Here is a 17,754-nt window from a genome sequence, read left to right as displayed (position 1 = left end):
TTTTAAAATTAATTGTATCTTGTTTACTGCACAGATTCCATTAACTCAATCAAACTGATTGTTAAATGTTACTGGTTTTCATGAGCCGGTGTGGTGAAAGAGAATCGAAATGTGTCCCCTCGCCTTCATTGAAGCACATGACAAATTTTATGAAACAAAGTCCTTCAGACTAACAAAGATCCATTAAGTGAACGTTTACTAACTGTGTACACAAACACATACAGACTTCGTAGGAACTCTTGATTTCTCCCCCACCCCACCTCATACAGGGTATTTGAAGTATTTGTAAGCAACCAACAGCTGTTCAGCCAATTTAGTGCACGTACAAAGGAAGGTCCAGCATTCTGAATAAAGAAGAAAGACTAGCTTTATTTGTTGTATGTACATCAAAACATGCAGTGAACTGTTATTTGCATCAAGTCAAATCAGCTAATATTAAGCTGTGCAGCCTGCAAGCGTTGCCATACTTCTGGTGCCAATATAATATGCCCACAATTCCCTAACACTAACCAGTATGCCTTTGGAATGTGGGAGGAAATCCACACAGTCATGGGGAGAGCATACAGGAAGCAGTGGGAATCGAACTTCCATCTTACAGTTGGCACTCTGTAAAACATTGCACTAACCACTACAATACCGTGTCATCCCATGTGCTGAGTAGTCACATGCTGGTGCTGTTCCAATTTTCTAGATATTCCGGTTCAAGATCTAATGTATTTGCTTTCATTGCTTTATGTCACACTGTATCATCATTTGAGGTGGCTGGTTCTTCATTGAAACAATAGATTGGAAGCAAAATGATTATTCAGAAATTTCTCAACAGTTTTTCTGGTCTTTGCAGTGTTGGGTACATCTTAAATGTAACAAGAGAAGTAGACAACTTCTTTCTTGGATTGTTCTGTTACCACAATATACGGGGGTACTTGACGAGGACTCTACGCACTTACTGGCATATTGGAATGACACATATCACTTCATAACAAAAGCCAAGTAGTTAAAAGATCAAATTTTTTATGATGACAAAAATAATCATTCAATTACAGATTACAGGATCTAAGTAACTGGATAAGTAGATTTATCAATTATTCAGTGTACTATAAGCAATAATAGTTGTTGTAGTTGAGGAAACATGAAAATAGATTCATGATATTAGGTGAGAATTCCTCAAAAAATACCTTGAAGAATACTTTAAATTCCTGGGTGTCACTATCTCAGGTCATGCTCTTCTCTAGTTGTTGTTGTCATCAGGTAGAAGGTACGAGTGCCTCTGGATTGGCATCACCAGGTTCAAAAACAGTTACTACTCCTCAACCATCAGGCTCTTGAACAAAAGGGCATAACTACACTTATTTAAGTACTTTTTCAACTTGTTATTTCATGCTTATTATTTATTGCTACTTACTTATGATAGATAGATAGATAGATAGATACTTTATTCATCCCCATGGGGAAATTCAACTTTTTTTCCAATGTCCCATACACTTGTTGTAGCATAACTAATTACATACAATACTTAACTCAGTAAAAAAATATTATATGCATCTAAATCACTATCTCAAAAAGTATTAATAATAGCTTTTAAAAAGTTCTTAAGTCCTGGCGGTAGAATTATAAAGCCTAATGGCATTGGGGAGTATTGACCTCTTCATCCTGTCTGAGGAGCATTGCATCGATAGTAACCTGTCACTGAAACTGCTTCTCTGTCTCTGGATGGTGCTATGTAGAGGATGTTCAGAGTTATCCATAATTGACCGTAGCCTACTCAGCGCCCTTCGCTCAGCTACCGATGTTAAACTCTCCAGTACTTTGCCCACGACAGAGCCCGCCTTCCTTACCAGCTTATTAAGACGTGAGGCATCCCTCTTCTTAATGCTTCCTCCCCAACACGCCACCACAAAGAAGAGGGCGCTCTCCACAACTGACCTATAGAACATCTTCAGCATCTCACTATAGACATTGAATGACGCCAACCTTCTCAGGAAGTACAGTCGACTCTGTGCCTTCCTGCACAAGGCATCTGTGTTGGCAGTCCAGTCTAGCTTCTCGTCTAACTGTACTCCCAGATACTTGTAGGTCTTAACCTGCTCCACACATTCTCCATTAATGATCACTGGCTCCATATGAGGCCTAGATCTCCTAAAGTCCACCACCATCTCCTTGGTCTTGGTGATATTGAGACGCAGGTAGTTTGAGTTGCACCATATCACAAAGTCCTGTATCAGTTTCCTATACTCCTCCTCCTGTCCATTCCTGACACACCCCACTATGGCCGTGTCATCAGCGAACTTCTGCACATGGCAGGACTCCGAGTTATATTGGAAGTCTGATGTGTACAGGGTGAACAGGACCGGAGAGAGTACGGTTCCCTGCGGCGCTCCTGTGCTGCTGACCACCGTGTCAGACCTACAGTCTCCCAACCGCACATACTGAGGTCTATCTGTCAAGTAGTCCACTATCCAATCCACCATGTGAGAGTCTACTCCCATCTCCGTTAGTTTGTGCCTTAAGATCTTGCATTAATATCTGCATTTGCACAGTTTGGTGTCCATTGTTTACAGTTACTGTTCTATAGGTTTGCTAAGTATGCCCACAGAAAAAGAAAAATAATCTCAGGGTTATATGTGGTGACATTTATGTACTCTGATAACACATTTTACTTTGAGGTTTAAGGAACTACTGGTGAATTCTAAGACTACTACTTAGACCAGTGAATAACAAGTATTTGGAAAAGCTATTAATAGTGGCAGGGTGGAGATACATCCCTACTGAAGGAGGTGTAAGGTGCTCCTTCCCTCCGCCAGCCCACAGGTCACCTTTGGCCTTAGTCCCCTGATCATGAAGCCATTGGAGCAGATGGTGGATGGTCAAATGAGCAGCTGGTGAATATTATAAGTCCTGCTTATGTGACCACTGACACCAGGCAGACAATCTCTGATTGGCTGGGGTCACCCATCTTGTAAAGACACTACCTAGAATAAGGCAGTAGCAAGCCACTTCGTAGAAAAATTCATAGTTGTGGAAAGACTATAATCGCACATGTCATACAACACAGCACATAATGATGATGATTAATAGACTCATAACTGAATACAATAGTGTAAGGGCTTCTTTCTAAAACTGGGGATGGGGAAGGAATATAATTTGAAGGTTCCTGAATTATGGAGTGATTTGTTGTTTTCTATAGTTCATTGTTGTTCACTTCCTGCTTATCAACATTTAAACTTTAAATTTCACAGGGAAACAAGTTTAGTGTAAATCACTTAAATAAGTGTTTGAGTTGAGTTTTCACACTTTTCTGAAGGCGATAATTGTATTTGTTTAAAAGACTGTGGAGTAGTAAAGCGTTTAGAGGATTTCTAGAGATTATGCAGAAAATGTGTTCTTGTCCGGATGAATCGTGCTGCCCAGTTTAAATCACCAAAAGCTTTACATGTTTAAATGCATTTGAGTAGAAGCAGTTTGTAACAATTATTATATTTCTGGACATATTCTTGTATAATTGGAGTGGAACTTTGAAGAAGTAGGTTGCCTTATAGAGAATAACCCATAGGATCATAATATTATGGTTTGTGAAATGCCACTGGTAAGGATTGAATAAATGCCTATTGTCATGTTAATTATTGTGTAACTCTTGTTGCTTGGAGGTTGGATCTTAACTTGTTTATGGATAGTATAATTTAAAAAGTAGAGATCATAAAGAAATTAAATTATTCCTAAAGTCAACATTAAGTATATATTAATGATTAGAAAATAATCGGAAACTTGCTGTTTAATGTTATTGATCATTTATTGTCTATTCATCACTGTGTTCATTGACTTCGATCCTATACCAATTGTAGTTTTAAGTGGTAAATATTTGTGTACTTTTCTTAAGCTGCTATTTACACTAAACCTTTTTTGTGTTCAGGAAAAGCCAGTCCAAGTGTCTGGTGCACTGCAAAATGGGTGTCAGTTGGTCTGCATCAACTGTCATTGCATATGCAATGAAGGAATACAGGTGGTCACTTGAAAAGGCCTACAAATATGTGAAAGAGAAATGGAGTATCATACAGCCAAATGCAGGGTTCATGAAGCAGCTTGCAGAATATGAAGACATTTTAGATGCTAGGTAAATAGATAGATAGATAGATAGATAGATACTTTATTCATCCCCATGGGGAAATTCAACTTTTTTTCCAATGTCCCATACACTTGTTGTAGCAAAACTAATTACATACAATACTTAACTCAATAAAAAATATGATATGCATCTAAATCGCTATCTCAAAAAGCATTAATCATAGCTTTTAAAAAGTTTTTAAGTCCTGGCGGTAGAATTGTAAAGCCTAATGGCATTGGGGAGTATTGACCTCTTCATCCTGTCTGAGGAGCATTGCATCGATAGTAACCTGTCGCTGAAACTGCTTCTCTGTCTCTGGATGGTGCTATGTAGAGGATGTTCAGAGTTATCCATAATTGACCGTAGCCTACTCAGCGCCCTTCGCTCAGCTACCGATGTTAAACTCTCCAGTACTTTGCCCACGACAGAGCCCGCCTTCCTTACCAGCTTATTAAGACGTGAGGCGTCCCTCTTCTTAATGCTTCCTCCCCAACACGCCACCACAAAGAAGAGGGCGCTCTCCACAACTGACCTATAGAACATCTTCAGCATCTCACTATAGACATTGAATGACGCCAACCTTCTCAGGAAGTACAGTCGACTCTGTGCCTTCCTGCACAAGGCATCTGTGTTGGCAGTCCAGTCTAGCTTCTCGTCTAACTGTACTCCCAGATACTTGTAGGTCTTAACCTGCTCCACACATTCTCCATTAATGATCACTGGCTCCATATGAGGCCTAGATCTCCTAAAGTCCACCACCATCTCCTTGGTCTTGGTGATATTGAGACGCAGGTAGTTTGAGTTGCACCATATCACAAAGTCCTGTATCAGTTTCCTATACTCCTCCTCCTGTCCATTCCTGACACACCCCACTATGGCCGTGTCATCAGCGAACTTCTGCACATGGCAGGACTCCGAGTTATATTGGAAGTCTGATGTGTACAGGGTGAACAGGACCGGAGAGAGTACGGTTCCCTGCGGCGCTCCTGTGCTGCTGACCACCGTGTCAGACCTACAGTCTCCCAACCGCACATACTGAGGTCTATCTGTCAAGTAGTCCACTATCCAATCCACCATGTGAGAGTCTACTCCCATCTCCGTTAGTTTGTGCCTTAAGATCTTGCATTAATATCTGCATTTGCACAGTTTGGTGTCCATTGTTTACAGTTACTGTTCTATAGGTTTGCTAAGTATGCCCACAGAAAAAGAAAAATAATCTCAGGGTTATATGTGGTGACATTTATGTACTCTGATAACACATTTTACTTTGAGGTTTAAGGAACTACTGGTGAATTCTAAGACTACTACTTAGACCAGTGAATAACAAGTATTTGGAAAAGCTATTAATAGTGGCAGGGTGGAGATACATCCCTACTGAAGGAGGTGTAAGGTGCTCCTTCCCTCCGCCAGCCCACAGGTCACCTTTGGCCTTAGTCCCCTGATCATGAAGCCATTGGAGCAGATGGTGGATGGTCAAATGAGCAGCTGGTGAATATTATAAGTCCTGCTTATGTGACCACTGACACCAGGCAGACAATCTCTGATTGGCTGGGGTCACCCATCTTGTAAAGACACTACCTAGAATAAGGCAGTAGCAAGCCACTTCGTAGAAAAATTCATAGTTGTGGAAAGACTATAATCGCACATGTCATACAACACAGCACATAATGATGATGATTAATAGACTCATAACTGAATACAATAGTGTAAGGGCTTCTTTCTAAAACTGGGGATGGGGAAGGAATATAATTTGAAGGTTCCTGAATTATGGAGTGATTTGTTGTTTTCTATAGTTCATTGTTGTTCACTTCCTGCTTATCAACATTTAAACTTTAAATTTCACAGGGAAACAAGTTTAGTGTAAATCACTTAAATAAGTGTTTGAGTTGAGTTTTCACACTTTTCTGAAGGCGATAATTGTATTTGTTTAAAAGACTGTGGAGTAGTAAAGCGTTTAGAGGATTTCTAGAGATTATGCAGAAAATGTGTTCTTGTCCGGATGAATCGTGCTGCCCAGTTTAAATCACCAAAAGCTTTACATGTTTAAATGCATTTGAGTAGAAGCAGTTTGTAACAATTATTATATTTCTGGACATATTCTTGTATAATTGGAGTGGAACTTTGAAGAAGTAGGTTGCCTTATAGAGAATAACCCATAGGATCATAATATTATGGTTTGTGAAATGCCACTGGTAAGGATTGAATAAATGCCTATTGTCATGTTAATTATTGTGTAACTCTTGTTGCTTGGAGGTTGGATCTTAACTTGTTTATGGATAGTATAATTTAAAAAGTAGAGATCATAAAGAAATTAAATTATTCCTAAAGTCAACATTAAGTATATATTAATGATTAGAAAATAATCGGAAACTTGCTGTTTAATGTTATTGATCATTTATTGTCTATTCATCACTGTGTTCATTGACTTCGATCCTATACCAATTGTAGTTTTAAGTGGTAAATATTTGTGTACTTTTCTTAAGCTGCTATTTACACTAAACCTTTTTTGTGTTCAGGAAAAGCCAGTCCAAGTGTCTGGTGCACTGCAAAATGGGTGTCAGTTGGTCTGCATCAACTGTCATTGCATATGCAATGAAGGAATACAGGTGGTCACTTGAAAAGGCCTACAAATATGTGAAAGAGAAATGGAGTATCATACAGCCAAATGCAGGGTTCATGAAGCAGCTTGCAGAATATGAAGACATTTTAGATGCTAGGTAAATAGATAGATAGATAGATAGATAGATACTTTATTCATCCCCATGGGGAAATTCAACTTTTTTTCCAATGTCCCATACACTTGTTGTAGCAAAACTAATTACATACAATACTTAACTCAGTAAAAAATATGATATGCATCTAAATCGCTATCTCAAAAAGCATTAATCATAGCTTTTAAAAAGTTTTTAAGTCCTGGCGGTAGAATTGTAAAGCCTAATGGCATTGGGGAGTATTGACCTCTTCATCCTGTCTGAGGAGCATTGCATCGATAGTAACCTGTCGCTGAAACTGCTTCTCTGTCTCTGGATGGTGCTATGTAGAGGATGTTCAGAGTTATCCATAATTGACCGTAGCCTACTCAGCGCCCTTCGCTCAGCTACCGATGTTAAACCCTCCAGTACTTTGCCCACGACAGAGCCCGCCTTCCTTACCAGCTTATTAAGACGTGAGGTGTCCCTCTTCTTAATGCTTCCTCCCCAACACGCCACCACAAAGAAGAGGGCGCTCTCCACAACTGACCTATAGAACATCTTCAGCATCTCACTACAGACATTGAATGACGCCAACCTTCTCAGGAAGTACAGTCGACTCTGTGCCTTCCTGCACAAGGCATCTGTGTTGGCAGTCCAGTCTAGCTTCTCGTCTAACTGTACTCCCAGATACTTGTAGGTCTTAACCTGCTCCACACATTCTCCATTAATGATCACTGGCTCCATATGAGGCCTAGATCTCCTAAAGTCCACCACCATCTCCTTGGTCTTGGTGATATTGAGACGCAGGTAGTTTGAGTTGCACCATATCACAAAGTCCTGTATCAGTTTCCTATACTCCTCCTCCTGTCCATTCCTGACACACCCCACTATGGCCGTGTCATCAGCGAACTTCTGCACATGGCAGGACTCCGAGTTATATTGGAAGTCTGATGTGTACAGGGTGAACAGGACCGGAGAGAGTACGGTTCCCTGCGGCGCCCCTGTGCTGCTGACCACCGTGTCAGACCTACAGTCTCCCAACCGCACATACTGAGGTCTATCTGTCAAGTAGTCCACTATCCAATCCACCATGTGAGAGTCTACTCCCATCTCCGTTAGTTTGTGCCTTAAGATCTTGGGCTGGATGGTGTTAAAGGCACTAGAGAAGTCAAGGAATGTAATCCTCACAGCACAACTGACCCCCTCTAGGTGAGAGAGTGATTTGTGCAGCAAATACGTGATAGCATCCTCCACTCCCACCTTCTCCTTATATGCAAACTGAAGAGGATCCTATAGCAAACTGTAAACACAATTATCATCAATGGCAGTGCTGCTAAAACAGAATTTAGAATGCAGTGGATTCCAGTTAATGGACACATTGGAACCAGTATATTTTGGCCCAATTAAGCAGCTGCCTGAATTAGCCAAAGTTTCATGGAAATAGTTAAAAAGATATGAAAAGCCAAGCTACCATTTAACTGAGTAACAAGTTTTTTAAGAGTCTTACTTCAGTGGTTGGTAAGTTGATGGAGAAGATCCCGAGAGGCAGGATTTATGAACATTTGGAGAGGTATAATATGACTAGGGATAGTCAGCATGGCTTTGTCAAGGGCAGGTCATGCCTTACGAGCCTGATTGAACTTTTTGAGGATGTGACTAAACACATTGATGAAGGTAGAGCAGTAGATGTAGTGTATATGGATTTCAGCAAGGCATTTGATAAGGTACCCCATGCAAGGCTTATTGAGAAAGTAAGGAGGCATGGGATCCAAGGGGACATTGCTTTGTGGATCCAGAACTGGCTTGCCCACAGAAAGCAAAGAGTGGTTGTAGACGGGTCATATCCTGCATGGAGGTCGGTGACCAGTGGTGTGCCTTCAGGGATCTGTTCTGGGACCCATACTGTTTGTGATTTTTATAAATGACCTGGATGAGAAAGTGGAGGGATGGGTTATTAAGTTTGCTGATGACACAAAAGTTGGAGGTGTTGTCGATAGTGTGGAGGGCTGTCGGAGGTTACAGCGGGACATTGATAGGATGCAAAACTGGGCTGAGAAGTGGCAGATGGAGTTCAACCCAGATAAGTGTGAAGTGGTTCATCTTTGTAGGTCAAATATGATGGCAGAATATACTATTAGTGGTAAGGCTCATGGCAGTGTGGAGGATCAGAGGGATCTTGGGGTCAGAGTCCATAGGACGCTCAAAGCAGCTGCGCAGGTTGACTCTGTGGTTACGAAGGCATTCAGTATATTGGCCTTCATCAATCGTGGGATTGAGTTTAAGAGCCGAGAGGTAATGTTGCAGCTATATAGGACCCTGGTCAGACCCCACGATTCCATGGAGTACTGTGTTCAGTTCTGGTCACCTCACTACAGGAAGGATGCGGTAACCATAGAAAAGGTGCAGAGGAGATTTACAAGGATGTTGTCTGGATTGGGGAGCATGTCTTATGAGAATAGGTTGAGTGAACTCAGACTTTTCTCCTTGGAGCAACAGAGGATGAGAGGTGACCTGATAGAGGTGTATAAGATGATGAGAGGCATTGATCGTGTAGGTAGTCAGAGGCTTTTTCCCTGGGGCTGAAATGGCTGCCACAAGAGGACACAGGTTTAAGGTGCTGAGGAGTAGGTACAGAGGAGATGTCAGGGGTACGCTTTTTACACAGAGAGTGGTGAGTGTGTGGAATGGGATGCCAGCAACGGTGGTGGAGGCGGATATGATAAGGTTTTTTTTAAGAGACTTTTGGATAGGTAGATGGAGCTTAGTAATTTCTAAGGTAGGGACATTTTCAGCACAACTTTGTGGGCTGATGGGCCTGTATTGTGCTGTAGGTTTTCTGTGTTTCTATGTTTTTAAGTTAAATTCAGAAAAATTAGAACACTATCAATGCTACTACAGCACTATAAAACTGTATCAGTTCCTAATAGTTATCGACAGAGGAATTCATCCATTGTACCTGTACGCTGCCATGTACACTTGCTTTTGATTGACAGTAAAATATACAAAATACTCACAAGCACCTAGTGCAGATAATGAACTGCCTTCATATTTATTTTGATGATTGCATCCTCCAAATTTTCAGTTTCATTGCAGCATTCAAGATGATTGTCAATACGTTCAAAGTCTTTGTAGGTCCTATCTTGTTGAAGCAGTGAAATCATTTCATTTTCAGCTCCCCATTTCTTGTACTGCATCTCTAAGCCTGAATGCTTGAAGCCACAGTGAGCAAAACAGTTCTAAATTGTCTTGCTGCTTATTTCTCACCAACCATCAGTGCCAAAAATCACTGCTTTTTGAACAAAAGCACATACAGTCGAGGCTATTTAAAAACTGCTTGCTCTAAGTATTGTGTAGTGTCTAATGGCCACACAACTGCATGTGACTGACACTATTTAGCAAGTCTTCAGTCCCAATTAAGCAGCATAGTGTCCCAAATAAATGAAAGGAACCCACCAAAAAAGCAGCTGCCCCAATTAACCAAAATCCACTCTATTTATATCCCTTCTTTCATATTTTTAATATCACTCTCCAGTTCATTTATCTAGTTGATCTGTAGAATTTCTAATTCATGCTTAGTTGCTATCATTGAAAATTTGCTTAAACTCCCAATTCGATGAATTTTCAACTCGGTGTTAACTGTTAAGATACCTATGCCTTTGTGTTCACTATATTTTGAGAGCCCAACTGGGGAGATGTAAACACAAATCTTTGTACTTGGCCTATGTAATGACTGGGCTTAAATAATACATGAGGAGAGCATTAGTGTATTCTTTGCAAGATAACAAGTTGGGTGTTGGGAATATATTTGGGATATGAGGAAATAATATGTTAATTGTAAAGTATCAAAATTGCTAAGATTTTCCTTGTATATAAGCTATGTGATTCAGACTCCTGGGAAAATCTGGTTATTTGTATGAAGAACAAGGGCTTTTTTGTACCCAAAATAAGCCATGAAATGTTGAGAGATTGCTGGTCTGACAAAAATGTTATATTATTTTCCTTTAATTTTCTTAACAGATTCATTTTCCACTGAACCATTTACTCGCACCCCATGTGAAACCTTAGGATATTACTATTGTTAATAAAATTACGTACAGTCTGATATTATGAAAGAAAGTTTTGTCAGATTTATTACAAATCTTAAGGAATATAAAAACAGATTAAATAAGAAGGCATATGCATACATAGGGAGCTGTGAGGTTATTGACTTTGTGTGGGGAAAATAGTAAATTCCAATAATGAGAGAAATTTGGATGTCCTTAGACATACATTTGGGATTTGGTGAGGCCACACCTGAAGTTGAATGCTCAGCTTTGTACTCCATATTTCAGAAGAAATAAGACCATAAGATATAGCAGCAGAACTAGGCCATTTGGCCCATCGAGTCTGCTCTGCCATTTCATCATGGCTGATCCTTTTTTCCTCTTAGTCCCAGTCTCATGCCTTCTCCTCTTTCCCTTCATGCCCTGACCAATCAAGAATCTATCAACTCCAACATCATCCCATAGTTTCCTTTATTCTATCTCTCACCCTTCTTGAAGAATGGAGTGACATTTGCAATTTTCCAGTCTTCTGGAACCATTCCAAAATCTGATTCTTGAAAGATCATTAACAATGCCTCCACAATCTCACCAGCCACCTCTTCCAGAACCCTGGGGTGTACATCATTGGGTCCATCTGGCCTACCTTCAGACCTTTCAGTTTCCCAAGAACCTTCTTGCTAGTTATGGTAACTTCACACACTTCATGACCCCTGACACCTGGAACTTACACCATGCTACTAGTGAAGACTGATGCAAGATGCATATTAATTTCATCAGCTATTTTGTTGTCTCCCATTACTACCTCTTTGGCATTGTTTTCCAGATGTTGATGTGTTGGAAGCTGCTTAAAGGTTTATTGGACTAATACCTGGATAATTTGCCCTCAATGAGGAAAGAATTAACAGCATAGTGTTTGAAGACTAATACTCAGATCAGTCATGGTAATCTTAAACAGTGGAGAATGTTTAAAAAGTCACATTTCTCATTTCTGCCCCTATTTTGTATGTTCTTGCCTATTATTTAAGTACTTGATGTGACACTGTAATTGTTAAATGTTAGTATAGTAGTGGTGGTAATGTCATCAGCCCCTTATTTGATAGTCAAGTTTCTTGCTGACAATGAGTCAAATTATGTGGGTTGATGCCTGGAATTATTCAAATTATATGGGTTGACCCACCCTTGTATTTTTTTCCAGATGAGGTGGAGGCCCTGATATTTTGGAAGTTTATATTGGAAATCTGAAAAAATGCTGGAGAAAGAGCACATTTTGATATGGAATTCTGTGGAAAATGTTGGGTCATCCATTTAGTAGACAAAATAGAAAAACATGGTAGACCATAAGACATAAGAGCAGAATTAGTCCATTCAGCTCATCAAATCCACTCCGCCGTTTTATCATGGCTGACCCCAGATCCCATTCAACCCCATACACCTGTCCTATCACCATATCCCTTGATGCCCCAACTAATCAGGAATCTAACTACTTCTGCCTTAAATATACCCAGATTGACCTCCACTGCAGTCTATGGCAGAGCATTCCACAGATTCATCTATCTTTGGCTTAAAGAAAAACATTCTTACTTCCTTTCTAAAATGTCGCACCTCAATTTTGAGGCTGTGCCCTCTAGTTCTGGATATCCCACCAGAAGGAACATTCTCTCCTCATTCACCTTATCTAGTCCTTTCAACATTCAGTAGGTTTCAATGAGATCCCCAAGCATTCTTCTAAATACCAGTGAGTACAGGGTTAAAGCTGCCAAACACACCTCATATGTTAACCCCCCCCCCCCCTTCATTTCCAGAATCAGCCTCGTGACCACAGACTCAACCTGTGAATTAACTTTCTGAGAGTCTTGCACAAGGACTCCCAAGTCCCTTTGCACCTTTGTAGTATAGTTAATTCTTAAAATTTTAAAGGGTGCTCCTACTGAGGGATCTTCTTGTCCTGCACAAATCAGTGAAAGTTAGTATGTATGCATAGAAGCAAGTAGGAAAATAAACATCATGTTGGTCCTCGTAGCAGAAATACCCATTTGAAGATTTTGTATATATAGAGCCCAAGTGAAGCCACATGTGACTATTGTGTATACCTCTGATATTCCTTTGCAAGAAGAGATATACTGCAAAATAGATCAGTGAAAATTTTTAAGAAGTTGATTCCTTAGATGGGTTGTAGAGTCTGTCCAATGAGGAACAATTAGTCCTGTTCTCTCTTTAGAAGAATGAGAGCTTATCTCATGGAAATCAAAAAATATATACTAAGGCTTGGAAGGACAGAAGCATGGATGTTATTTTACCTGGCTGAGTAGTCTGAAAGCAGGCATCAGTCTTAAAGCAAGGCATTGGCTCTTCAGAAGTTGTATGGGAAGGGTGGAGTGTACCTTCAGCATTTTCTTAAGACTGTGGATGTTTTGTCATTTATTCAAGCTGGATTCTTAGAATTTTGGATATTGAAGGAATCAAGGGATGTGAGGTTACTACATGAAAGTGGTATAGAGGTAAAATATCAGACATATTTGTCATGAATATGGAGCAGACTCAAGTGGCAAAAGTCTCCTCTAATGTCTCTCTTTCATCATTCTTCTTTCAAATCTTTTAAAATGCTGTTTAGGCCACACTGGAGTAGTTCCCCCAATTTTGATACCATATTTAGAAAAAGAAATGAAAGTCCTTTAGAAGTATGCATAAGAGTTACAAAATGAATGATGTTGAGAGATCTCAGTTACAAATTGCAGTGGAGAACACGAGTTTGCTTTCTTTAGAGGAAAGGTTGAGAGGATATCTGATACAAGATGCAGAGCTCACTTGGTATAAATGGAAACTATCTCATTAGTACTGTTATGATACCAGCCCCCTCCTTTGTGAGAATTGCAAGAGCCCTAGTGAAAGGGGGGTCAATGACCCGAGAGAGAGCAAGAGAGAGAGAGAGAGACATGCCGAATGGACACAGGAAATGGAAAGACAGCGACGTGCTGGATACCGCATTCCACTGGGACAAAAGCTGGCGACTGTGGCATTGTTCTCAGGAGACACCTGGGAACTGCAGACGTGCCAACTCGCAGGGACATTGTAAAGCCCTCGGGCAAAGTGGGCTGGTTGAGAGAGAGATTGCATCACCTGCAACCTGATTGACACCTGAGATCCCGTGAGGCAGTATAAAGAAGGGTCTGAAAGAGGACGACCCTCAGACGCACCAAGGAGACACCGAGAAGCACGATACCGCTTCCCGTGGGAACGGGAAGCCATTTTGAAGGAAGCCACGTGCGTTAAATTCCGAATGCGGAGTTTGTGGCTAGAACCAACGGAAAACCGCTTTTATTTAACACCAGGGAAGCCAAATCCTCTGAGGCTGAGGATTTGATTCATAAAGACAACGGCAAGTGTTCTCTTTTCCTAACAATCTCTCTCTCTCTCTCCAACACGTGAAACCAAAAAGGGAAAAGCCTGCAGACTTCAGAGTGACTCTTTATATTTCCAATTGGACTCAGTATTATACCCTAGACAACGAAAGAGCTTATTTCTGAGTGATTATTAATGTACCTGCGTTTTAGATTGAGTATTGACGCATGTTATCTGAATGTTTGTATTAACCTTAATTTTTGTGCCCCTTTATTAATAAAACTTTTGAAAATAGTACCATTGGACTTCAACTGACATATCTATCTTTGCTGGTAAGTGAAACCAGTTACTGGTTTCATAACAGTACAAAATTACAAGTGTTAGTAAAACATCCCGGGAGGATCATAAGATACAGGAGCCATTCAGCCCATCATCTGTGCTATCATTCAACTGGGACTAATTTTTTAAAAATCCATTCGCCCAGTTTCTTCCTCTAACCCTAACCACTTTATCAATTAAGAACCAATCAATCTCTCCCTTAAATATACCCAATGAATTGGCCTCCAAAACCCTCTGTGGCAATGAATTCCACAGACTCTATGCTCTGACTGAAGAAATTGTTTCCCATCTAGGTGAGAGATCAATTTATCTGAATGATGTTTGTAAATTGGCTGTGGTGTTTACTATACAGGCTAATACATTATTAACTATAAAACATTTTGGATCAACTAAAGTAGTTAAAATCGATAACTAGATGGATGTTTTTATTCATCTTTCCTCATGCCAAAACACTTTATTTTATTTATATTGATCCCAAGGCTAACACCTTCCTCGCACTTTTTTTGAACAGTAAACATCAACATAATAGATTATGGTGGCGTAATTCTGAAAGCAACTTGGAGGAAACTATGAGAGATCCATTGTTCAAGAGCACCAGAATATCTACTCACTGTGATTTGAGCAGTGTTAATAAGGGAATTTGACACAGATATGGAAAGCAGGGAAAAAATGGCACAGAGCCACCTCAGAATTCAATAGAAGCTAACAAAAATAAAAGTGAACCAAATAATTCAAATAGCTTCTTAAGATGTCATTCAGATCCCATTGTAGACAATGCCTATGTTAAACAGCAGAGGAAGCTGGATCAAATCCAAGTTGAGGTGGGAAGAGATGGAAATCGAATGAACATAGATTTCAGACACACAGATAGTTTCTGTGACACTGAGGAACTTCTGTCATCTGAGTTTCAGGACCCTTACAATTGTCAAAGTCAGCAAGGAGGTTCTTTCTTAATGTTTACAGCAGTAGAAGAGTTAGAAGAAGAAAATGAAAATGCCCTGGGCTTCAGTGTGTACACTGAAGGTGATCGTATAGCACTTAATGAACCTAATACAGAAAGTAATCTGGAGACTGATTCAAATTTAGCAAACAGATAGGAGCCAGACATGACCATAACTCTTGAAAATCATCTTGATAAAGACAATGCTAACAATAACAGCAATACTGCAAAAATTGTTTTGGAAGGGAATGAAGTAAGTGTGCATAATAAAAAGATGATAGCCCTTTTAGTACTCTCCAACCTTCTTCACTCACTGCAGTACTGTTTGGCCATTATTGCACATACAAATTTTGAGTAATGGCCATAAAGAACTTGTAATAAAACAGGGTGATTCAGGTGTAACTTGATCAGGACTGTGGGTTGGGACCACTGAACTAGATGCACTACATTTTAATATCAGATTCATTTAATTATATGAAAAATAACCAACTGAAGAGTTAAATTGCAGTGCCAGAAATTAAATCTTTTGTTGAGGGTTTGAAACTTTTATTGTTTATTGGCCTGCAGATGAATAAGCAATGTGATGGTCATCCAGAAATAATATATGTCAATCTTAATGCAAATTTTGATTGTTTGTGGGAGTATAAAAAATTCTGGCAACCTAATTATATTTGAAAAAAATTGATTAACTCCCACTGAAGAAGGCAGTGAGTCAAACTTGAAGAATTTTTTTAAACAGTAAAGGTTTTGGCTTGATACTCCAGCCTATATAACAAAATTTGCCACTTGGTTTTACGTGTGTGATCTTAGAACTCATAACTGTAAAATCTCATGACTAACAGGAATTTAACCAAGACCTTATTTAAATCTGGAATGATTTACTGTTCTGCATTTTTATCACTTAAGTTGCTGCATCAATTTCAGCGTGATTTTTGATACTTGGCTATATCCTTAATCAATGAATTCTGTACTTATAGAAACTTTCTTCAGTCTTAGTTTATAATCCCCAAAGATATTACAAACACTATTGAGTTCTCTCTAATTCTCCATGTGGGAAAGTAAATTTGAAGGAGCATTGTTCTTTGTACCACTACCATTCATTCCAGAAACAGAACACTGTATTTACCACACTGATTGATCTGGTAGGTCACATGACTCATTAGGCTACTGTATAGCAAACACAATTTTCCTCTGGAACCAGTACTTAATAGACTGGATGAAATGGAGACTTCAGCATCTCCCAATTATTTTCCCAAAAAAATGCAACATGTTGAGGATTGTTGTTTTCTGTTTAAAATTGTAGATACCTACATTCTTATAATAGAGGTGATATATTTGAGACACGATGACACCAAAACCAAACATTTTGAATTTACTGGCTGCTGCCTCAGTTTAAAATCAAACATAACTTCCAGATGTAGTGGGAGCCCTGATTTTATTTTTTATCTGAGACCAGGAAGATTTTCTTTACAGTTGTGAATCTCTGGATATATTAATTTTGCTGAGTTATTTTGCCTGGGACAAACATATTAATAGTACCTTAGATTAAAACACCATTACCATTATTTTAAAATGTATTTGTGAAATGTTGAGTAATGAATCATCATTTTCACCTACTGTTTTCTCATTCATTCTAAATATTTTTAAACAATGCAATGTTTTAAACTTATTCCAGGCTATTACTACTAATGAAATGGCAAACTCTATGAAACTCCTTAATAAATTTACTTTGGACTGCTTAGACTCCGTAAATAAACTTGCATGTGAGCAATTCAAAGACCATTCTGCAAACTTTCATCCAGCCCAAAAACGTGGCACAAGCACTAAGGAGATGCAGCAAATTGAGTCTCATACTTCTGGATTTTTATGGAATTCCCAATGAAGCAAAACCATGTAATGTTATAGAATTGCTGGTTCTTAGTTCTAGTTCTGATGTCATTTTTGAAATAACGCAATTCCATGGAACTACAGTAGCAGATAACGTTTTACGAACAAAGAGAACAGCAAGAAACAATAAAGGCTTATCACAACTACAAAAAATGAACTAAGGACTTCCAAGCTGAATGTTTTGTTGATATGGCTTCACAATCTGGAACGCACCAGTTCTTTAAAACAGTTACCAGTAATAGATCCATGTAGGCATGACTATCAGAACCCTTTTTAATAGATTTGAAGGTTCCTTTGATTTATGCAGGTTCTAAGGTTGAACCTCAAGTTCAAGCAAAATAATTAATAATAATTACATATGTGAAATAGTAATGATTTATCTCTAGGAAATGTACAGGATAACACTGCAGAGAT

At 39.3% G+C, this 17,754-nt stretch overlaps 1 protein-coding gene across 1 annotated transcript in view; it reads left to right on the top strand.

The window, feature by feature from the left end:
• ssh1b (slingshot protein phosphatase 1b) overlaps window positions 1–15,610 on the top strand; it is an 83,917-nt gene extending 68,307 nt beyond the window's left edge. Inside the window, 5 exon segments of the mRNA XM_073066961.1 lie at window positions 842–923; window positions 926–990; window positions 3,908–4,108; window positions 6,616–6,816; window positions 15,163–15,610. Coding sequence (XP_072923062.1) covers window positions 842–923; window positions 926–990; window positions 3,908–4,108; window positions 6,616–6,816; window positions 15,163–15,610 — 997 coding nt within the window.
• The last annotated feature ends 2,144 nt before the right edge of the window (window positions 15,611–17,754 follow it).

This window comes from Hemitrygon akajei, chromosome 14 (assembly GCF_048418815.1).
Source record: "Hemitrygon akajei chromosome 14, sHemAka1.3, whole genome shotgun sequence".
Lineage (NCBI taxonomy): Eukaryota > Metazoa > Chordata > Chondrichthyes > Myliobatiformes > Dasyatidae > Hemitrygon > Hemitrygon akajei.
Note: the sequence above shows the minus strand (reverse complement) of the source record. Positions and strands in the feature narration are given on the sequence as shown.